Below are 24,997 nucleotides of genomic sequence, written 5' to 3'. Positions count from 1 at the left end.
CTATTTGCCATTTAAGGGAAAAGGATTAATCCTTTCCAACTTACTGCTCCATTTCTTTTCTTTAACAATTCTCCTAAGAGAAGGTTATGAAAGACACTTTTGCATGCCATGGAGCACATTTAAACTTCATCAAGGTTTAAAAGATTGTTAAAAGACTATTAAAAAGGTTTAAAATGTATTTTGGCTCTTTTAATACTGGCTTTAAGAAATAAAAGCATGCAACCACCCAGACCAAGTGGAGAGCTGACAGTTAAGAAGGTGTAATAAGGAGCCTATATGAAAGCCCAGTGTGTTTGTGCTTTCTGAAAACAGGCAGTCAGAAAAGCCTGGCTATACCAGTCACAATACAAATCGAACAGAGTCAGCACAGTCAGGCACAGGACCTACTGTCATCCTACTGTCATCCTACAAGTCACTTCCCACTAGTTCTGCCTCTCTCTGCAGCATTATTTTTCTGTAGCCATAACAGTTTAAGGACAGAGGAAGGGCATGGTTTGTAGACAGATTCAGCATTGTATCAGGTAAGAGGGTTGTAAAAACTATACAAGCTTTCAGAAATACAAGTCTTTCTTCAGAACCTTGTATGCCCAAAAGCTTGTCTGTCTTTTCCAATTACACTAGCTTGCTGTAACAAAGAGACAGGATTTCTGCCAACAAACGTCCTGTCTTCTTTGTGCAGTGACAGAAAAACAGAAAAGAGATCTGCAGTACCACTGCAGTTTACAACAGTGTATGTTTTGTACCACTGAGGCTTCTAAAGCCAAAAGGCATCATCATGGCATCATTCTACCTCAAGATTTTTAAATTATTCATCAGTAACAACTGTTCCAGCGGTGTCTGAAGGCAACATTTGATACAAGGGATCCATACTGTCAAGACTCACATGCTGATTAGACTTTTCTGTCCAAGAAACATAATAAAAGTCCCACTTAACATTCAAATGCCAGTTACATTAAAACAAAGTTTAAACAAACAAAAAAAGTTTTCCTGTATTGTTTTTCTGTATTCTTACCAGTGACACTACAAACCAAGAAACACTACTGAAAGGGCTTATTTGTTTGGGTTTTTAAAATTTATTTCATAAACAAGCAATAGACTTCTGGAAAAAATCTGCTCTGCAAGATACATACAACCTCAAAAAGATGGGACAGAATAAAAAAAAGCTTTTTCTTTTTAAAACAGGAAAAACCATTTTTAAACTCCTTCCACTCTAAACCAAAACAAAACCAAGAACTGTGCAGACTTCCATAACTAATGCAGTATAAAAACCAACATGTATTAAATATTTTTAAAGGACAGTGCTCCTTTGAAAAGCTGTAACTAATTAATTTGACAGTCCAGCTGAGATACATTTACACCCCTATCTACTTCTAAAACCTCTGCTAAATTAACAGGGTGGTTTTTTTGCAGCTGTAGACATGTGCTTGGAACACTCAAATAATGACAAATGCAAATAAATAACTTCCTTTATGTTTATAGTAAAAAATGTTATATATGCTCAATAATGTATTCAGCATGTTACTTAATTCACTGCATCTAATTTGCATATTCTTGCAATACTTTTTAATGCTTCAGTCCAGCAATTAGCATACTGAATCTTATTAAATATATCAAAGACATCTTTTTAGTTAGCACAGTCAAAAGCAAATGTACACCTGCAAAACAGTTTTTTAAACACCAGTAATTGAAGAAACATTAAGTGCCATAAAAATTGGTACCATCTTAATACACTAGAGACAACAGAAACTATTAGAAGAAACACCTACAATGGCACCATCCAACCAATCTGATTTGCAGACATCATACAAATATTTGACTGGAAGGAAAATCCCTATAAGGCTAATTGAAGCCTCATAAATTAAGTCTGGGCTTTTTGTCTAATTATCTCTCACAGAGCCCCATGAAAATCTCTCCCCAGAAAACTCAAGATGGATCAGATGCTGAAAGCTGGTATCTCTATGACACTATAAAAAAATACTCAGCCTGGCATGCTTCAGAGCCTACTGGTCACTCTTGATAAAATCCTGACCCTGCTGAAGTAACCAGATTTTTTTATCATTTATCCGGAATTTATCACAGAAATAATAAGAGTCATAAGAGGAATATGTTAAATTCCTTTAAAACAGCTTCCCAGTGCAGCCAAGGAAAGTCAAGCTAGGTCAAAGATTTCTAAATTTCACTCTTTAATTACTGCACAGCATTGTGCTTATCCATGCAGGGGAGGGGAAGGTATTTTAGACCAGCACACCTCTGCTCCTTGGCTGCTAAAACACGCTTTGTGGTACAATGGCACATCATCCTGGCCTCTAACCTTTCTACCAGACAAAAACGCTGTCAGCCTCTCCCAGTTTGTTACCCCAGAACAAATGAAATGCTCCAAAAGCCAGACTGAACCATGTGTCTGCAGTCATTCACATCTGCTCCCTCCACCACCTACCCTCACACAGAGACACCTCCCATCCCATGGTCAGAGATGAAACATGTTCCTCCTACAACATGTGCAGTGGAATAGCTGCACAAGTGCTGCACAACTCCCATCTCCCCTTCCTTCTGCATCAAACTTGCTTCTGCTTTTGATATGTGCCCATTTAAGTTTTCATTTTTTTCAAAGTGCTGAACATTATTTACATTAAGGTTCAGGACTGTAAGCACAATGCCAAAGTTAAAAAAAAAAAGTGTATCACAAAATGCAGTGCTTTCAGCCCTTGCCACAGAATAAATGGGATTATGCTTATTTTAATTCCTGTGACTCTCCTTAGTAACTACAAAAAAAAAGAAATGAGGTCATTGCAAACTCTAACAACCAAACCAAGCAATTGTAGAAATACAAGTGTGGCTCACACTACAATGCTTGTAATTCTCAATTACTGTTCAGCACGACGAGTCATTCAAATCCACCACCATAATATGCACGGCAGTAATTCAGTACTGGGGATTCCTCATTCTTGTTTGTTCTGATATGCTACAGGCATGTTATTAGAGTCGAGAAACTATACCAAAAGATTCCAGTGAATCTCTTCAGCAGTCATAAAAACATTGCAAAAATACATCATAAGCATTCACCTTCTTGACTCACTTAAAAATAGTCTCATATTCTTGCCAAAAGCACAGTGCTGCCACATTACCTCTTCTTCTAGATTTTCACTCTAAAACTGAAATACAATGTACTTCTCTGCCCACAGCATATTGTTAATTACACCCCAAATGGAAAGCATTTAGCTTCTGTATTGTGACTCTTCCATTCTGTTCATTTCAGCATTTTATACTTTATAATCAAACAAATACTAATGTTGAATTAGCATTGTAGGACTGAAAAGCAATAAACTTCACTTGGCAGCCTAGCTTTATACCAGAGAAAAATATAGGTATAAATCACCACGGATAAATAAACTATAAAATAGGTATAAATCACCATATCTGGGAACAAAACAATACAATATGCTTCTAGAACTGGTCAGTGAATCAAACAGGCTCTTGAGAGTTTTAAGTCAATCACAATCTAGGGGCCCATTCTGTACAACAAACATGGCTTTAATCAGACACACATACCAGGATGTGCTTGCAAAATCAGCATTTTCCATTATGAATGGTGGTACACAGTAGAGACAACGTTGTTACTGGCCTGCTTTTTAACAGAAGAATGGGAAAACAAAACATTTACTTCTTATGCAAATACGAGCAATAAGCAGTGCTGTTCAATGTTTTCTTTCAAGAATCTTTTGGCAGACAGATTCAGAAGAAAAGGTGTTTTCTAAAGAAAAAAAATCTCCCTGTCCATTCAACTATATATCTTTAACATTCCTATCCAAATCAGTGGGATTCTCCTATAAAAGGATTAAATTCAGTAAGCCTGCTGAAGAGCATAACACACCATCTTGTAAGAAAGAACTTTTATCTACAATGATGGTCAAAAAAATACGACAGCAGGAAAATCTGATAGCAGCCACAGACTCATCACAGAAAGCTAGTTCCACTAAAGCCACTTCTCTCTTCCTTCAGTAGTATCCCACCATATCAGTTCTGTTTTACAGAGACGTAAATTGGCAGTCTCTACTCTGGTCGTTCACACAGTTCCTGCCATCAGGAAGATTACGTAAAGGAACACAAGTCTTTATTAATGACAAGTTTGACCCAAACAACAACAACAAAAAGATTCAAACAGAACATTTTCATTTTGTTTGAGTCTCTCTGTCATGCCAATCACTGCTAGCTGAAAGGCTGCGCAAACAGCACAGCTAAATCCGCACAGCAATGATGCAGTGACCCAGAAAGAGAATCTAATGGCCAACTGAGTAAATAAAGCAAAACTAGCCAAACCCAAAGGGCAGCATGCACATGAGCATCTTCTCCACTTAATTGGGCACATACTGAAACCTAGCCTTGTATTTCCAATAAGACAGCACACTCCTGCAAACTGTAATAAGACTTCACATTCCTGCAAACAGCACTTCCTATATTGTTCCCAAAACATATATTACACAAAAGAAGAAAAACAAGTGCCCAGGGTCACAGAAAAGTTAGATAACAAAATATGGAGAAATGAAAAGTGATTATTGTGTCACACACTTAAAAAATAAAATGCAATTTGTAACTGAAAATTAAACGGACAACTAGCTGTCATTCAAACCAAAATGCTGGACTCAAACATCATTCTTCCCTTTGGGAAAACGTGGCTGTAATTTTTTTTGAATGAACCTGATACAAATATATACATGAATCTGTCTCTCATCTATACATATAGAAGTCTGTATGATTTACCATACACCCACACACCTCCATACATACAAAGCATGTGGAAGCAATTGTTTCAGACTAAGTATTTATTGGCTGCTCCCTTTTTCCCATAAAAAGAGGACTGTTATTAATGCTGCACAAGAACCAAAACTACCCCCTCCTGAATCTTCGGTGCAGCTTGTGTTGAAAGGGCAACATATATTCGAGTTCACCCACTAAGTAGCACAAGAGACAAGAAAAAACACATTGTATCGTTGGTGTTCATTTCAGTACATAAAATGTCAATCCACCCACCAACCTAACAGCAAATCTTTGATTTGGACAGATCCTTCTCAAAGAGCACATCCAAACACATCCTAACTAAAAAGCAGAAACAAACTAAGCCCTCACTGTTGTCCAAGACACTTGGTATGCTTTGGGCATCACCTGCACTTTCCATGAAGCATTATACACAGAAAGAGACGGGTGCCAGGAAGATGATAAAGCAGCTGAAATATCAGTTTATACCCAACAGCCTTTCGGAAAATACAAGTGGAAAAGTTTTTGTATTGTACTCAGGACAATGCCTTGCACACTGAAGTTAGAGCACTTTACTGCAAGGCATCTCAGCATTTCTCTGAGAAGTCACACCTGGCTTTTTTTCTAACAAAATCAAAAGTTTTTCCAGACACAACAGCTATCTCTTGTCACAGGCTGTTCCAGTTTGCAGCTTCTGAAAATCTGGCAGACTTCAACCAAGCTTTTCTCCCATTCCCCTGCCTTTGCATTAGTTTTCCAGGCCAGACTTCAGTACTGTGCAAAAGCAGTCAACTATCACAACGTTTAGCTCCCATTAACATGTGTTTATTGCATATGCCTGGAAACTGGCAGGTGCTGGGGAATGAAGGAGAAAGTGGGCCAAACCAAAACCAGACACATTTCCAGAGAAGTTCCCACCATCAGTCTTATATGCTTGAATTTACCAGAAAAACTTGAGCCTCCTTCACACCACTCTGTCAAATTTCAAGCAGAAGTACTTTAAGAAGAAAAAAAAAAAAAAGCTATCATTTTCTTTAAAGTGTAACACACGTTTTGCTTACCTCACTGTTGTGGCCCCTCAAATTGAAGTTGATTCTCTGAGGGGTGTTCCGGTCCCTCCTGCAATGGCTGGAAGTAAAAGTGACGCCTACAACTCCTCTGCCATTGCCTGTTGCCAACCAGCCTTCCTCATAGTACCGCCTCCTGCACACTGGTTTCTCCTTCTCACTCTTGGGGACTCTCCCTTTCCAGGAGAGGCAGAGGATGTTGGAATCGCTGCAAAGAACAGGCCCATGTTCCACTGCTGCATACATGCTTTTTAAATATTTTATTTTTTGACATAAGAAAGTAATATGTCTAGTGCACAAAATTTAAATCAATTTTTTTTTTTTATTGGTAAGACTGACCTGGGATAGATCATTGAAAGGGAGGAGGATGGGGTCAGTGTTTATAAATATCCACCAAATGCATAGTGAAAAATTCCTCTATAAAAGATGATGGCAGTTGGCTAAGAAAAAGTAACACTTAAAAAAAAAATTCAGGTTCATTTTTGTTTGAGTCTGTAGAGTGGGGGTGCACTTATCCTTTGGAGAAACAGCTACTTCATAAGAGGCGCTCGAGAAATGGTTAAGTCATCTTTTTGCTCAACTTGATATAATCTTTATACAGCCTGAGATTCCAGTTTAGTGTAATGCAATTCCAGAGACAAAGAGTTGCAAATGTGTAGGTTTCAAGTAACTTAAGGCTTTTATAATTTCCTCCAGTCAGATTTTCTTCAAAAGTTCAGTTGCAGAAATTTAAACACACGCACATACATATATATGTATATATATGACATTCCTCTTTTCCAAGCTGCCCTCTGGCATATCTTTTCCATCTGATGTATTTCTGCTGCTAAAGCTGAAAGAGATTGCATAAAGGGAAAAAAAGGCACACAAACCGTGTGAAACAACAGACCCGAACTTGTGCAGGCACTGGTGTGCCAGGCCAGTTGGGAAATCCCTCTTGGTACTGAACTGCTCGTTGGACTCAAAAGTTTTTGCAATCCAAAGCCAATCCAATTTTCATTGCAGCACTTTTTTTCCACCAGAGGCCCAACACAGCCTGAACTGTTTATCACGCTATCTTGCCTGCTTTCCCACTTTTTGCTGCCACACACGAATGAAAAAGAACCCCCTCTTCATTTATAGCAGAATCAAAAATGCTCTAAAGCTTTTAGCTTTCAAAGTAGGTAAGTTTGCCTCAGGTGAACCATGAAGTTCTCTCTCCTGTGAAACAGGCTAAAATGTCAAGCTGTTTTTCCTTTACTTTTCCCTTTTTTTCTGCTACAAGGAATCACAGACTTTTCATTCTACCATAAAAAACAAATGCCAGAATTAAAGCACATCAAGTAAGCACTCTTTCAAAATCTTCTAAAATTCAAGGAAGGAAGAAATATAATCATCTAAAAAAGAAAGAGAAGCAGCATTAAAAATCTGACTTCCTGGGTTCACTATTTCTCTAGGTATTTTCCTTGCTTGTTTGATCGGATCTTTCCTTCTTGATGCTTGTCTACAGCACAGATTCATAGTTCCAGACACAACATTTGCAGCTCTACAAGAAGGAAACATATGAAGTATTCCAATCGTTTTATTTGAATAACATTTATAAGCTCAATTAGCTAGTACTTATACCACACTAAGTGAAAAGAGGAAAAAGGAGAGGGAGAAAGAATATGCAAGTTTGATGACCTGGTTAACTCAAGAAGGATGGCGAGGTTTGCTCAGTTCAATGCCCAGACTTGTCCCATAGTTCCTCAACTTACTTACTTCCAGTCATCATTACTCAGCAGAAGGTCACAATTTATTAGTCCATTCACAATCTACTGAGCCCAAAGCAAAATGTGCTGAAGACCATACATTATTCCTCTGCTAGAACTAAATCAGTCTCCTCTGCCCTCTTGATTCTTCTGTTTCCCTCACAGCTATTGATTTAGATTGTGGAGGTTTTTATTAGGCTTTTTCTGCGCAGAGGGTGTTTTTTCTTTCTCTTCTTGCAAACTTTTTTCACCCGTGAAGACCATGTGGAAAGTTGAACATTACTGGCAGGTGTCTTTCCATGGATTACTGATTCCTGTGCTGCAAAGGTGCTGCATCTGGTTCTCAAATTAATTTTCATCAATTGCAAAGCTCTCAGGAATACGCCAGAGCAAGTCTACGTGATGACAAAAACGTGGGTTTTCATGTATATGCAGTGCACACACCAATCTGGTACTCAGAGCTGCATCTGCCTTTTCAGTTTAGGTGTGGTAATCTTGTAAGATGCCCGCTACTCAAAACTTGAAATTCCTGGATTCTTCCAACTCTGCAAGGCAAAGCACACACACACAGACACACACACAAAGAAAAAAGTGAATAAGTCACAGATACTAGTATTACTGTTACAGTCATCAAAGCATTATGATTAAGGATTTTATACTGTACTCCTATAAAGTATCTATATTATATATAAAAACATTATTCAGACATACACATTTGATATATTGGTATTTGATATACACACACAAAAACGAACTACAAATTTTTCTTTTTCACTTTCAAAATTCCCAAAACATTGCACAATGGACACCTATAGCTAATGAACTGATGAAATGTATCTGGGAAGGATACATTAGAGGTGGGGGGTGGGGGGGAGGAAGCTTCCTTCTGGTCACAGTTTCTGGGGCAAACAAAGATTTCACAACTTCAGAGTGAGGATAGGGAAGAGAGATGTTAGTGACAGAGCAGGCACAGAGTTAGACCCTGAGGCACACAAACAGAATCACAGAATGGCCAACCTGGAAGGGACCTCTGGACATTATCTGGTCCAACCACTGTGTATCCAGGTGGCTTCTGAGTATCTCCAGGGATGAAAACCCTATGAACTTTCTGGGCAACCTGTGCTCAGTCACCCTCACAGCGAAGTGTTTCCTGATGTTCAGAGGCAACCATCTGTGTTTCAGTTTGTGCTCATTGCCTCTGGTTTGGTCACTGGACAGCCCCGTTAAAAGCCTGTCTCTCTCATTTAATTCCCTCTCATCAGCTGTACACAATGAAAAGATCTCCTTAAGCTTTTTCTTCTCCAGGCTCAAGGGTCTCAGCTCTCAGACTTTCCTCATAGAAAAGATGCTCCAAACCATCAAACCATGAAAGTACAGTGCTGAACTTATCAGTCTCAAAGAGACTGGGAAGAATCCTCCAGGGCTGAAACTACTGCTTTAAAGAGATCTAAGGTACTTCAAAATTAAAGCTTAAAAGTCTGAATCAATACAGACGAATTTAAAAACTATTCAAATCCTGCTTAAATCTCCATTTGAAAAAGGGCAGAAAAATTCCCCGAAGTCAGTTTTATACAGAAGAGTGTAAATAAAGCACAAGAGATGAAGCTATTCAGGATATTCCAGAAGTTGTATCTGAAGTGCACACATATGCACAGTTATTGCATCTACACAGCTACTGCTAAAGAGAGCTCATTCACATTCAGAGCTGCACTCATCAGAGCTGTAAAAGGGTCGTGTTTTTATTACACAAAGCACTATACTAACCTCATGTTTCCTGTAATTAAGCACTTACTTCATTCTAGCACAGATGTATCAATAAGATTTTTTTTAAAGAATAGATAAGAAAACAAATTTATAGATATAAAGGCAAAGTTGTAACATAGTTTACGACACTGCACAGTTGGCTGACTTATCAGAAACACTGTCCATGAGATTTGGTGAGTCACTGCCAGACCTCTTCAGCACTACAACTCACTGAAGTTTTAAAAATAATGGCTGCTATTAATTTCTTTTTCATCATGGTAAGACGATGATATGAGAAATGTCACCTTTCCAAATTTCTGGTGCTTCTCAATTACAGTCCAAATAAATTCATATACAGGAAAACACAGAAAAACTGTCGGAGTACAATGGTTTGTAGACTTCTGCATTTATCCCATAAGTAAACTTGATCCTCTGAAGGATCAGTGCCACTGTTTCCATACCCACTAGAACCTTCCTAACAGACATCTGCATTCAAGAGTTGACATTTTATATTAAGCAGCATGAGTATTATGATGCATGCCTTTACTAATCCTACAGAGAAACAAAAAAAAAAAAATGTTTACTGAGAAAACAAAGTCTCTGAAATATCAGTTAGAGCAGAACGAGGTAAGCACTAAACAGAATTGTTCAAACTGTACAAGAACCACGAGATTACAAGTGGATTTTTAAATACAGGTAACTATAGATGCAGAGGATATGCATAAAATCTGTATGCAATTTCTGTCCTTACTGCATATAAGATTAACAAGTTTGAGAAAAGGACTCATCTGCATCTTGGTCAATAACCTTCTCTCACCTTAGTATCATTTACCATCACTTTCAAGATTAGACAGACCAAAGGCTTCTCCTCTTAAAAATATCCTAACTGCATTAGACATGCTGGGCAGGGAGAGATGAAAATCTAAAATAGCTACAAAAGTAATAAAATCAGCCATTATTCAAATACATTATTGAAATACTTTCTCAATACAATACAACCTATGAGAATATTTTACCTTTAAATCACTGAGGATTGACATTAACACTTTATGTTATATTCAGAGACAAGAAAAAAAAGACTTTTAAGAGTGCAGTATCAAACACTCAAAATACAGGCTGAATTAAGATTACATATATTATATATTCACTCTTTGCACTCCCTTCTTCTTCATTTCCATCCACTCTGTATTTCCTAAGAAATAACCTAATTAAAAGATTCAAGTGCTAGTCTTCCCTCTAGAAAATCAGTAATTTAGACAATCCCCTTCTGCCATCATTACAGCAGTCTCACAATTCTGCTCCTTTTCCTGTGTTGAAACCAAGCTTTTTGTCTTATCTTTCCCCTGGCTTTTCCCCAAGCTACACATGGCTTCCACCTCTATTGTGAAGTGTCTGCAATAGCAGAGGACAAAAAGCATGATAGAAGAGCGGGGTGTTACCTGCACAATCTCACCACTAGTCCAAAGTCAGTTTGGGCTCACCACATAAAGAGAACTTGGCCTTCCAGATGGAACTCATTCAAACAAAATTTTTAACTGAAGATTTTTTATAATCAAATTTTATGCACCTTTCCTTTCACAGCAGTGCAAGGACTAATCACAGAAGTACACCACAATTTGATTTTGCTGGTAAATTATTTCTAACACTACTAGGAAAATAAACATCAACAAATTGCCTACTTTCACTCTCACTTAAAAGTAGCTGAAAACAGCTTTTCTCTGGATTTTCCCTTTAACAAAGGGAGATGCTGCTTGAACTCATCCTCTAATACTGTTTCGAGTCTAAGCCCAGGGATGTAAAACATTTAAGTACAGACACCCAATGAGACAAAAACATATTAGGCTGTGACACAGGAAAGCAGGATCCACGAGTATTTTATTTCATTTTGTTTTGAAAGCATAGCTCTTCTCAAATGCAAAACCCAGCAGCAAGTTATGTTTCTGCATGACAGAAAATTTAGGTACTAATTTTTAAAAATGTGCTTATAAACAGTAGCTCTCCTATTATAGTGTCAATATTTAACTCACCATTTTTATCTTCTAACTGTTTCCATTAACTTATATAAAGTGTGTTAAGCCACAGTCGGACAACCAGAAAAATATTTGTTTGTTCTCATGCATCTTTCATTGAGGCGTCTCTTTTGTTGACAGAAAGAAGTCATGCACAGCCAAATGTACCAATACTGCAGCAAGCTCTTCAGTATTTTATGTTTATTCAAACCCCTACTCTTCAAGGCTCCAGAGCAGAGAATCTGAAGGTGATAGGATAAAAGGGGACTGGGAAGGGAAGGGAAGGAAAGCAAAGAACAAAAATTGAGTGATACACACTATTTCTAAATTACTATCTCCAAAAAACCAAAACAAATAAGGACTCACTGCCTGCTTGTGGAAGATTCTGACTGCCCAAACATCTTAAGGAAAGAACTGCAAGATAAAGAGTCTTTGAAAAGACTTCAGGATTTTTCAGTCTAACCAGACTTCTTTCCTGTCAAACCTGTATAAGGTCAAAGGAAACTGTAGTTTTTCCCTCCCTTCACAGTCTAAGAAGGAAAAAATGTATGTCAGTGTCCACAAAGAGAGCAAGGTATTTTAAAAGTGCCAGCCACAACTGGTTTGGCACAAGCTGACCGCAGATGATCCCACCAGCTATCAAATGGGGACTGTGGGAGCAACCTCCAAGGTTACTGCTGAACACTACACCGCACAACTGGCACATCCTGTAATAGAGTTACTGTCCTACAGGCTAAATACTATAGAGATAGAAGCTGGTAAGATGATACAGTTTATTGTTTATTTAGTCCACCTTATAAATTAACAAAAATTATTAAATAATCCTATCAAAAAAAAATATTTAACAAAACTAACTACATTGCTAAAACACCTGAAGAAAATATTAGCTGGCTTGGAGATAAAATACTTTTTTCCATTAAAAGTGGGCCAATTCCATGGGGAAAAATGTAATTTTGACCTGAATAGGTATTGGTTTTCCTCTGCTTTCACTCATATCTTCTATCTATCTTCATTCACCTCCCATTGTGGAACAAGTCACTGAGGTTAACACCCTCCTTGCATATTACAGAGCAATATAAAACTAATTCGAGGATGTGATTCTAAATAAATACCAATAAGTGGTTGTAAAAATGCTCTCTACCCCAAGAAAAATGAAGGAAGAAAGAAGATGAAAAGGAAGTTAGAAGATGCTTGATTTTTGTTGTGGTTGTTCTTAAAGGGCTTTCTCTCCACAGTATTTGTCCTTGTGTAACTCTAGAAGCTCTTCCCCTACTTGGAGATAGCCTGAGCAAGACAGTCATTCAGAGATGCAGAATAATCTGCAACTCCAGCATAGCTGACCAAAACCAGACATGTAGCAAAGGTGTAATGCCAGGCACTGAGATGTGACACTGGTAACTGCCAGAACATTAGTACAGACACTGTAATGTTAGTTATATGTACCTACACATCATCAAGCAAATAAAACCGACTGAAAATTTATTTCTTGGCATATTGAGGGAAGCGAAGCTTGTATTTGAGGCTGTTCAGCAGACATTCATTGTGAATATTGACAAAATTTATTTCAGTGCAGTACTCTGACAAACTCACTACCACCTCCCCAAATTACACTCTCAGAGAAGTGACAATAAAAAATAGTAGTAGCTGAATGACCCTCCTGGGTTCCTGTAATAGTGGAGAAGGCAATATATCTGTTGCATACATTTTTTAAAGTGCAAGATCTTTTTCATTATAGCTCTTATATGAAAAATAAGAAAAATATTTGTATTATTTCTAGAACTATTATATATATTACACTTTTAATTCTTCATGCTACACCAACAGATTAAATGGGAGCTAAATTTAAAAACTGTTAGAAAGAATACTCAAGGAACAAATTTTAAAGTGCCTTCAGGAAAATATTTTTCAAGAAAAACACCTACTGTTTTTAAGCAAACTGTTAGAAGCTGCTAATTGTGAGTTGCCAAATTTATACATGTTCTCCAAAAGGTGGAGGCCTGCAGACGTAAAGTACAGCAGGTTGTTAAAAATCCCACCTATGCCGGAAGTGAGGTAAAAAGTCATGTTGTTCACAGGGAAGTCAAAAAAGATAAAAGCACTGCAGAACCAACTCAGTCTCAAATCTAAGGGTATTTGAGATAACTGATCCTACCAAAACATGCAAGAGAGAATATCCAAATTCTTTTTGTTGTTGTTTGGTTTTGAAACATTTTCTTTAACAACTATGTACTTTTGTTGTATAAACAATATATCCATCTGTGAAAGAACTGATGCAAGTCCCTTTAATCAGTTACTGGTCAAACACACTCATGGGAAATTTCTGAGTCAAACAATGCTAGATCTGTTATGCTTATATGGTAGAGAAGCAAACCAGAAAAATAATTGAAGGTTAAACTTCATGATACAAAGCATTCAGCTGTAAGACAAACAAGGTCTCTCTGCTCCCACCACTCTAATCACCTCTTTCTCAACCCCTAGCATGGCACACTATGCCACTCACTTAAGCCAGAATGACCATTCAAGGTGCTACAGTCCGAATATCCGAGAAATGATCCAATAAAAAATTTTAGAAATTAAGATTCATAACTGGACCAATAGATACCTTGCTTACTAGATTCAGCCACACTCTTACCTTCCCTTGTAACAAACCATCTCTCTCCTGCCTCTCCTAACACAAAGCACCAGTGCTCTTTCAATCATGTAGTTCAAGAAGCTGATCTTGCTGGAAACTTATGCTCCAAAAACAGCAACTGATTTTAAGAGAGTTTCCCTTACTGAACTCACCATGCACAAAGGGGTTGGGAAATAAATTTGTCAGTTTGAACTGTGTCCAAAAGTTTTTGCTCTTTTAAGTTGAATCAATCCCTGACACAGTCCCAGTGCCATCCCATATTCAGCTGCACTGGCAAACTGGAAAAGGTACAAAACAAGTGAAAAACAGAAGGGAGGAGTACTTGCAACTACTGTTGCCACCTGAAGGCTATTGATAACTAAGTTTGGGCACAGAATATTTCTGAACTCAGGAGGTCATCCTTAGAAGAAAGGGAAGCAAAGTTTTTCCTCTAGAGGATGAATTTAAGGTGGCTTGGATGTCCTGGAGGCAAAGCTACACATCAGCCATGAAAATATGCCTATTGTCAAATAAACAGAAGTAAGCTGAAATACCTCAGACAGATGTTGAAAGACCTGTTTCAGAAAATAAAAATGCACAAATAACACATATTAGCCTTTTAAAAATTTAGAGATTCACGCCACTGGAAAACACATCCAAAAGCTTTAGATATTCAAAGAAATGTGAAGTGTGACCAAGAAATTCCTTACACTTATAAGTGCCAATCTTCTTTCTCAAGAAAAGGCTGCAATCCTCACAGCACAGAGAACCCCTAGACAATGCATACTTCACCAGGCACTTCCTCAAAAAGTGCTAACAACTGAGTCTCACTAATAACATTCAAAGACATTCATGGGAAGGAGCATCAGCTCTCACCATCTCTTTTCCAAACTGACTGTGCTGACCTTGCCTGTAATTACAGAGCAATTTCTTTCCCGTAGGAACATTCTGCAGCCTGCAAACATCCCTCGAGTCTGCAGCAGTTCCAGCTAGTTCCTAATTATCTCCAATATCTGCCCACAGGCTCTTTAATACTTTCTTATGAACATAAACTGAACTTTCAATATTCTCCTCAAAAATCCCAATACACCTCTGTATGTGACACATGCACTGCCACACTGGAAACAAACAGTAACACTAAAAAAAAAGAAAGGGGAGATGAAGGCAGAGAACAGCAGAAGCCATCAGGTTTTAAAATTCAGAAGAGCCTCATAAACAAGAATTATTTTTGTTGGACAGCAAGACATAATTAAGTCAGAAACCTGATAATTGATGAGAAGCAGTGCGAGTGCATTGTGTTGCAGCAGGAAAAGAGCTCCCGGTGATGCCTGCAAGCTGCACCACAGGTGGGAGATGGATTGTGGGTATGAGCTACCCACCCTCAGCCCTGTGCTCACCACAGGCTGCTTGGTTCAAGCTGTGAAGCAAGGCACTTCTCACAGAGACCTTCAACAGTTTGGAGATGTGTGCATGTGCATATATATATTTAAAAATACAAAAAGACAGGACTTGCATTTTTCAAACAACTTGGGTTTTTCAGTCTTTCACTTTGGGATGAAGAACTTAACTCTAGTCCTGGATGTCCCTTAAATGTGCCGTAAATGAAGATTCCAGTCTGTGTTTGAGGACCTGCACTCACTTCACAACCACTGCTTAGAGGTCCAGATGCAGAGCAGGGATACTCTGCCCTTGCAATAAAGAGATGCAAGGCTTAAAAACAGCTTCATCTCCTCCCTCTACTTGTCCTCTTTTGCTTCAAGTTTCATGTTTTTTCCTCATGGTTCTGGAAGGTTGTGTCAAGACCTCTGGGTTAAAGGAGGCATATATTATAATGGAAACAGACTAACTCAAGTGGTTGCTTTAGAGGCAACCTTGATAATGAAGAATCACTGAAGAAGCCTTTGTAGAAGTCAGGAGCTTTAAATAAAAGGAGCAAAGCAAAGACTTCTGAAAGGAGTTGTTTCACTACCAAGACTCAGAGGGCATGAGATCAGCTGCATACAAATGTCCTGTTAGGTGAATGATATTTTTGATCTGCTCTGCATTAATGTACCAAGTGTTGACTGGCCACCTGTCCAGACAGAAGCAAGGAGGTCAGCAAGACACGGGTGTCCACCAGGCACAGTCATGTTCTGGTGGGTGAGCTGAAGGTAGGAAGGCAGATCTGCACGTAGGTAAATTCAGAGAGCAGTCTTGTGTCCAAGTAGTTTTACTTTGTAGATGTCTTCACAATTCTCTCTTCATACTGGCCTAGCTAGACATATGAAATATCTAAGTAGATATATCAAAATACAAAATTTTAAAGTGGAGATAAGAAATAGCAGTATGCTGTAGTCACCAACAGCTCTATCATTCCTCATGCATGACTGGGACACTACAACCTATTAAGAAGTCCGTAATAGTTAAAAATTGCCAGTTACTGAGGTATTCAGTGGGAAGACGGCTACCAATGATTGTGTCTCCTATTTTCTTAAACATGAAAGATAATTGTGTTAAAATCATCACAGATGAAAATGAAAGAACAGAAAAAGATTTTCAAAAACTCTAGAAAAGTATATTCAAGGAACAACATGAGTAAGTAGGAATTCTGAAAATTTCATTCAATGACCTCTGTAGAATTACCAGATAGTGGTTGCTTCTAACTATAATCTCTACAAAATTATGAAAATGCTCTTCCATTGAACGAGTTTCATGTTTCATCAAGAAAGTCAACAAATGTTGTAAACTAGTGTGGGTTTTTTGAGGAAAAGTAACATTCTCATTACTTGGTAGCTAGTGTTATAATTAATTTTATTCTGTTGTTTTTATCCCCAGAAAGTTATATAAATACAGTAACTGTCAAACTACTGGACCCAATTATTTCTCTTCCTCAACAGAAAACTCTCAATGCATCTTTACCTAACTTGTGCTTAAAAGGCTTTTTTTTTTTTTGTAAAGCTCAGATTCAGAATCTACAAACCATGAGAATCAAAAGCAAAGATTCATCATCACAGTTGAATCTGTATCTTTCAGATAAACACACACAGAGATAAATGCATTCACATACAACTAATGTTATGCATGACTAAACAAGAGAAAGAATGCCGGTGTGGGTTTTTTTCCTTTGGATTTTCTTCTTTCCCATTGCCAAGTTTCACCTTACTGCCTTTCCCAAGGAACACAAGGATCTTCAGAGGAAGACTGTAAACTTTTCAAAATAGCCAGAGGAAAGATTGATTTAGTTGAAGTATATCAGCTTCATACATTTTGTACTTCATTGTGGAAACTTGGATTTGGGAAAGTAATATGATTGCATTTAGTAGATGATGTGCTACTTAGCAGACAGTTTCTGCTGAATCTGACAAATATAGGTTGGAGTCCTGCAATCACACTTCACTCAAGCAGGCTTTCCTTTTTCTAGACAAAAGTAATAAGACAAAAGCAATCTGAGGTCATTTCTTAACATAATTTTGATGTAAAATTTTATAACTATCTTGCATAGTTACTTTTTCCTTCAATGCCTAAGACTACGATATATTTAGACAAGCCTGTTTCAGTACATTATTTAGTTAAATAAGGACTTCACAAAGTACCTCCAGACCTGTATGAAAGCCCAGTATTTACTATGTAAAGAGCTATTTTTGTGAAGGAGTGAAGAAGCAGAACAATCAGAGAAAAGAAACAGCATCCTGTTTCTTTTAACAGCATCCTGTTTCTTTTCATCAGCATGCTGACCATTCCCTCTGTAAAACTCAACATCTGAAGGTTCAACATCTGTACTGAAGGTTCCTCTTCTGTATTATAAAAGCCTGCTTGCAAACTGTTCAAGCAAAATTCTGCTGCTTTTTCTGGTAAGCAGCTTGGCAAGGTAACATCATAATCTTGCAGTGTCAGTCATCCCCTTGAGCTTACAAAGTCTATTAAAACAAATTACATGAAAACATCTTTTTCAGGATTTCAATTCAGTAGCTTAAGAGGATCAGTATATTCCAGTTTCTTCTTAGATTCAAGGAATGTAAGACAGTACAGTACTTCAGTGTCTGATGCTGCATTGACACCTTAATACATTACCATTAGCTGTGCATTATTCACAGACCACTTAATAACAGGTTACTATGAGGAAACTATATGCTTTCTTGTTACCTCTATTAGCTAGATTGCAATGAATTCAACAGTTCAGTATCTGCATGAAACTGACATTATATTTGATCTGTAGCAGATGGATGCAAACAACAAACATTAGAGAAAAGGTTAAAATACAGTATTTCATAAAGTATTTTCATACAAGGCTTCTGAAATTAGGTAACTTAAAAATGATATTGTAAGAAAAGTCTACCCCAACAACTAAAATTATATATTGCTTTTCACTTACTCTTCTGCTGAATGAAAGCATGAAATTATGATGAACATACAGAAATTACAATATCAGAATACAAAAATTCTATTCCTAGCTATTAAAAGAATTAAATACCTAAATTAAATATGGGAAAATCTAGTTGCTCAATGACTCTAAAACCTCAAATAATACCTGAAAGATGCTAATTTCATTGTATTGTCAACCCAACAACTCACTACTGGGCTGCTTAATTAAAATGATGCAAGATATATAAAAAAACAAAAAAAATCTTTTATATTTAATATATAACCCGCAGATTCTGTTTGCCTGAAATCAGTCTGTTTCTTTTCTAAAAAGACATAAAACAAGGCCTTACATGTAAATATACTGCCTTGTTTATACCTGTACACCATCACAGCAGAGCAGCAGAGTTGTTTTACTGCTGCTGCTATTTCTCCTTACATCGATATTGTAATGTATTTCTCTTGTAAACGGGGCTGTGTAATACTTGTGTCACTGGTCAAAACAGAATGTGGAAAGGTTGCTAGGATTATCTGGGAGGGGAAAAAAATTAATAACCTGCTCATTACATTCTTAGGATGAAGAATTCAGTGTATTAATAAAACCACAAAGCCATAAGACAGTGCAAGGAGATAGCATATACTGTTCCAAGAATGTTAAATAACCCTAACATAGAACTGAATGGATAAATGCTCCACAGTAAGCTTGCAAAAAGCTAACCCCCAAAGGCAATTATTGTATAGGAACAAATAATTTTACAAATTAATGCGCCTGAGAGATATGTAATATGTCAGTTTTATCTTTATTCCCCACAGTGTCAATTGCACAGTAATCCTACCAGAATCTATCACTAAGAAGTGGAATAAACAACATTTTTACTGATGGATAACCCATAAAACAAATATTCCATTCTTTCCTGCAAATCCCTACTGTACACAAAGTCCTTAAGCAACTAAACCACAAAAAATCCCACAAAAACGTGATATTTAAGGGGCCAGCTAACAAACCCAAAACTTCTTCCCCCTGTTCCCAGGAGTGATCAAAGTATAGCATTAGACTTAAGAAATTTCTAACACTTCTTTCTTGTTTCCATCCATATAGACTGAGATAGTCCACCCTCGGTATTCTAAGACATCTATAAATTACCTGCAAAGCCTATCTGGTCTGTTTAATTATCTTGCATATAATTTTTTATTTCTATTGGGTAAGTAGGTAGGAGACAGTATTAACAAATTTCATGGATGTTTCCCCCCCCCTTTAAGAGCAAAATGTCAATAAAATAACATCATTTCCAATCCACACGATTTTGCTTCAGATACTAACTGTAGTTAAATACTTTCTGAAGTCTTGTAACCAGTGTTAGGAAACCACGCTGGAAAGTTATGTTATGTTGATTAAAGCTTGAGAAGTTAAAGCTCACATCCAAAAAAATAGTTAAATTGATATTTCAGCTGACTGAAACCAGTAACACAGCTTTTTATAAATCTAACTCACAAGCTTTATTTTGCACTTGCATGTTTACCAATTTTCATTTCAGATGAAGAAATCCATCTCACAGAAAGCAATATGAACCATAAAATGAAGCTAGATTCTAAATAGACACACTAGAGCAATGCAGAGCTGCAGGGATCTGATTACAGACTATCTTCTGCCAGGCAGTCAGTCTCCCACCGGGATGGGGAGCACATATGCTGGGATGTTCTACAATAAAACAGTATTTCTTATGTAGAGCCTTACAGATGTTGTAGGATTATTCTCTCTCAATGCTTTAACATTTTATCAAAATTTTTAAGCAGAGCATAGCAAGGCATTTACTGTTTAATAACATTACTACATGCAGTGTGTTCTGTGATCCCTGGATCTGTTGCTCTCCTTGCAAGAGCCAAAAGCCAAAGTACAAAGCAACTGCTCTGGGTTGATAGGGAATGTCCTTTATTGCTGCTTCTCAGAACAGTACCCAGATCAGCAGGAGCTCCAACAGACTAAAAGCAAACCCAAGCCCATCTCCTGGAAGGCCACATGCAGATGCAAAGAAAATCGGGATACATGCAGGTCATCCACTCTGCTCAACATTTATTGTTTCTCTTGCTCTGAAGCAGAGCTACAAATAACTGACACCTCACCAATTTTCAATGAAGCTTCTATAATTACATTGCTGTGCCCTATGGAAACACTACTGGGTTTCTCACAGCAACCTTCAATGACTCAGAAACCCCCCCGGTCTTACCACAAAATTACTAAGAGAGCTTCATCCATCTTCAACAGAAGAGCCGGTACAGGACTGGCAGAGTCACCACTACCAATGGCAATCCAACAGCTTTATGACATCTTGTCCCTTGAGAAATAAAGTTTTGTGGCCAAAGTAGTAGTACATTTCATATACAGTAAGGCAGGATTGCTTCTGTAAAATCTCTCACACCCTATGATGCCTTGAACGCACAGACTACCGTGTCTTTTTAGCAACCTTGGCAGATAGGAAAGTACAATTCCTTCCTAAAGGCCTGCAAGACACGCAAACTGTTCAAAGCAGCCTATGCCATAGAAAGACTTCTTAATCTCTGCCACCTCAGCGACCCACTCCAATTTCCCTTCCTAGATCCAGTTGGCCCTCATCTCTGTTTTCACGGCCAGGTGCCTGTCTGACATCTCCTTGGGTGGACTCAATTCTTTAATACACCACAAAATAAACATTAAAAAAAGTGAGAAATATTCTGTGTCTTTAGGGATTTGGATTAAATCACTGACAGGTCAGATGAGTGCTGGAACTGCAGAAAAGGAGCAGGCACAAGACTGAGGTGCAGGAAGACCTTTCAGAAACAGAAAAATGTTAGGTCAGCTCAGCTATACCATGGAACTTCCCCCATGGGACAGAGCTGGAGCAACCTTCCTAATACTGAAGGGAAAGATAGCATTGAAATAAGAAGGCAGAATTTAATGTGACTGGGTTCCAGTCTGTGGTAGAATCCCATCACTCCTGAGTGTAGCTCATCTGATGTTTTCCAGTCTATTTCTATCTTGCTTCAAAGCATTTCTGTCCATTTCTAGACATTTTGAATTTTGCATTCAAAAAAAGAATGGTTAAATGGTCCTCCTTTCTGGAACAATGTTCTCCAAACTGCCGTATATGTCCCACTGACACACAATATATGCATACATAACACTGCAAGTACACAAGTACTCTGAAGTGTTATAAGACCCAGCCTAGAACAAGGCTGACAACAGCCCAAAATCTCATGTCTGTCTAATCCCCAACATTGTTGGGGATAACAAAAAAATCCCCCCAAAAAAGCAATATTTTAAAAGATTGCATTTTAGGATTATCCTCCAAACTCACAATGGTATCAAGCTACCTTCAAAGGAAACTAGAATTCCACTTACAGAAACCCAAGGTTTACAAGATTTAGAGAATGTTACTGATAAAACTACACACTAGATGTTTTGGATTCATATTAATCATGTTTTTCATTGAAAATTAATTTGTTTTAAATAAAAGGAAGAATTATCTTTAGCTTATGAACTGAGGTGACTTTCTAGATGCTGCATCACTACATCAGTAGAAATCGCTGATCTCAATATCAAATTTCTGGTTTTTTACATTTTCTAAGAAGAAAGCAATCCTTTTCAGTTTCTCTTTGAAATAAAACCGGACATAAACTATACTGAAATAAACACAAATTTTCCTCTATGACTACTGAAGAAAATCTGTTGCAAGCTGATCTGCTCCTTCAGCAAACTAAACCCAGTTATTTACCCAGCAATTTCCCTCATTTTAGTGATCTGATGTACTTTTAAAATCTCAGCAAAAACATTTAAGCAATACATACTCACATTCTTTATTATTAAAGCTATTTTATTTCAATTTGACAACTTTTATGAAAGGCTAAATTTACTACAATAGACTAAGACAAAAAGTCCTACTTAAAAATAGTATCTTTTTATATCCATTTTTAGCCACCCTGTAGATGTTCTCTAACACAGCATAGTAAAAAAAGACTTGGCAATGGTACTGCCATAGGCTCCTCTTCCATTACAGACCCATGTCTGCACTTCCATCACAACACAAAAAGGTCCCAAATCTCAGTTTAAAAGCTAATAATGAAGATAAATCAAGCTAAAAAGCCAAGTTCTAAAGTGAATTGCATGAGGTACAGGCACACATTCTCTTCTAATCATTCAGCAGTAGACCTGTGATAGTCTCTACCAGGTACAGCAGGAGAAGACATTAAAAGGACAAAGCCAGACTTCAACACATTTTGTCTGCTTTACAGACAAAAAAAGATCCCTCTGGATGTATTAGTTTTACTGATTCAAAGCTTCAGGAAAAAATAGAGTCTTCATAATTCCAATCTCAACATCCACAAGATTTCAGATGGATGAATATGGCACAAACAATGCATATATCCAGTCTGTAACAGGTGCTATGCAGAGATGTGTATTTCTTCTTCCCCTCATTCAAGGCCACCTACATATGCACACGACAAGAAAAATTGCAATGGTTATTTGCCAAACTGTTGCAGTGTCATATGGCAGCAGTGAGTCAATCTTTAGAAGCTGGCTCCAACCTGACCAGTGACTGATCTGCTCCCTTCCAGCTGAGACATCAGGTCATGACAAGCATTATCCCTGTCATGCAGCTGATGGCAGAGCTGGAGGGAATCCCTCCAAGTGGAAAGCAAAGACACAAGGAGCAAGTTTCCTTGCAGGAAAATGGGATGAATTAAGGCCATATCGAAAAGAGGCAGGTGGCTCATAAGGCAAAAAAATGAGCACTAGATTAACATGTGGAAGTCATGCAGTTTTATTTTGAAGCCATGATACTAAAGTTCTTGGCCAAAAGGCCCAAATCAGACTTCAGGCACGGTATCAAGCACCTGGACTGAGTAAATAGGCCAAGAGTCTGTACACACATATTAACAGCATCATCGGCCATCCAGTACAGGGGATGTTTAATTAGCTTTGTAGGGATACAGGGTTTGGCGGGGAAGGGAAGTGGGAGAATCTGTGTCCTTCAGACTAGTAATAATGTTTGTAAGACACCTTTACACTCAAAAAAAAAAAAAAAAAACAAACAAAAAAAACCCCAAACCCAAACTAAACAAAAACAAAGTTACTGATGCATTTTTTATTAGCATGCTAATGAAATGCTACATTGTTTGACATGAGAAATCACATGTTCATAAAATCCACTATGCAAGACAATCCTGTCTCCATAAATTAGACACTAAGTCCACATAGTGAGATAGGACTGTTTTATTTAAAAAACAATGTACAATCAGCACTTAAGCAAAAGAGAGGAAAATGCTGAAGAAAAATTTAGGAGGGTAGTGATTCCCTTCATATTATTCTCTTAAAGACCCAACTGAGAGAAATATATAATAGGTGTTTGCCTTAAAAAATTATACAGATTGCAAACTCCTGAGAGAAGAGTGTTATCCTCATGCTGGATTCTTTCCAGACATATTTTTGGCTACTACTGTAACCACAAAACAGGGCTGGGGGAACAGGATAGGACACACAAAAATACCTCTTTGACAACCAATACATCTGCCTCATCCCAAAACTTGTGTATCTTTGTTTCATTTTCATTTCTGCATGACACAAACATGCAACAAAAAACACAGCAGTAGAAAGCAGGAAGCAATCCTTCCAGATGATCAAGGCCTAGGTTCAGCAATATACGACTTTACATTCTCAAGCTATGAACACACTATGATACCCTGCTGATTGTGGGTATCACCAGAAAGAGTCAGGGCATTTGACTGGAGGACGTCACAACTATGCTACACACAACCCACTTCTATGATACAAAGGATCTAACAAGCCACTGACAATAAACAGTGCCTTCCTAGCTGCTGTGTGGCAGCATTTTCAGGCTTTCCACTGACATCATGCTAAGAAAGAGGCAACTGTCCCAAGGCAGATTTAGACTTATCACCAGCATGAGAGAATGTCTTGTTTATAATCAGTAAAGATTTTGAATCTAGAGTGGGACAAAAACCAAACAAACAAACAAAAAACCCCACAGACTAAACAAAACTGAGGACAATTGGTCCACTTAGTTTCCAAACACCAGAAAAATTTTGCAGAAGATACTTCATGTGAACGGGTGCTAGACCAAATAATCCAGTTTGAAGTGTCATGTTTATTAAGCCTTTGATCCTTCAAATAGTAAAGAGTATGGGACATCTCTATGGTGAGTCTGAAAACCTCAACATAAGAAGGGACACTATGGCTTTCAGAGCAGTACCTGTACACCATTTTTTGTCTAAATACTGTTTTGGCCAGAATTCTGGGCCTGAAATTTTCTGAAACAGTGAACAAAGATCTCTGGCTGTCAGCTCACAGCAAGCGTGCTGCAAAGTGCATTAGAGAGCCTAATGCTGCCAAACAAGCTATCTTTGAGTTTTATTTGGTACGGTATCCAGCATCTCCCTCAACTTTTCCCTCCCTGTTATCGCTTATTCTACTTTAAAACAGACAGCTTTGAAATATCCTGCAAGAAAAACTTGAAAGAGAAGACCTGAGTACTATGGTACAGGCCACCTAACAAACATCACAGTCAAGAGAGACAAAACCTTAACAGTCTCACTTTGAGGATCTGTGCACAGTATCATTCACATAGCCACAGGAGCCTGTCCTGAAAGAAAAATTCAAAAATGCAGAGGGGAAAAGGAAAAACATGACAGTGCAATCATCTTTTGATGAATTTAAATCCCTGAGAGATCCCTGAATTTACTCAGCTACTCAAA

The 24,997-nt window shown here is 37.8% G+C and overlaps 1 protein-coding gene across 2 annotated transcripts in view; it reads right to left on the bottom strand.

Annotated features, from left to right (window-relative positions):
* TULP4 (TUB like protein 4) overlaps positions 1–24,997 on the bottom strand; it is a 156,859-nt gene that overhangs the window by 120,518 nt on the left and 11,344 nt on the right. For both annotated transcript variants that reach the window (XM_032101950.1, XM_032101952.1), the window contains exon 2: positions 5,814–8,094. In XM_032101950.1, the coding sequence (XP_031957841.1) occupies positions 5,814–6,065 (252 nt within the window). In that variant the 5' untranslated portion in view covers positions 6,066–8,094. The remainder of the gene's footprint in view (positions 1–5,813; positions 8,095–24,997) is intronic.

This window comes from Corvus moneduloides, chromosome 3 (genome assembly GCF_009650955.1).
Source record: "Corvus moneduloides isolate bCorMon1 chromosome 3, bCorMon1.pri, whole genome shotgun sequence".
Lineage (NCBI taxonomy): Eukaryota > Metazoa > Chordata > Aves > Passeriformes > Corvidae > Corvus > Corvus moneduloides.
The sequence above is the reverse complement of the archived record's forward strand: the minus strand, read 5'-3'. Positions and strand labels throughout refer to the sequence as shown.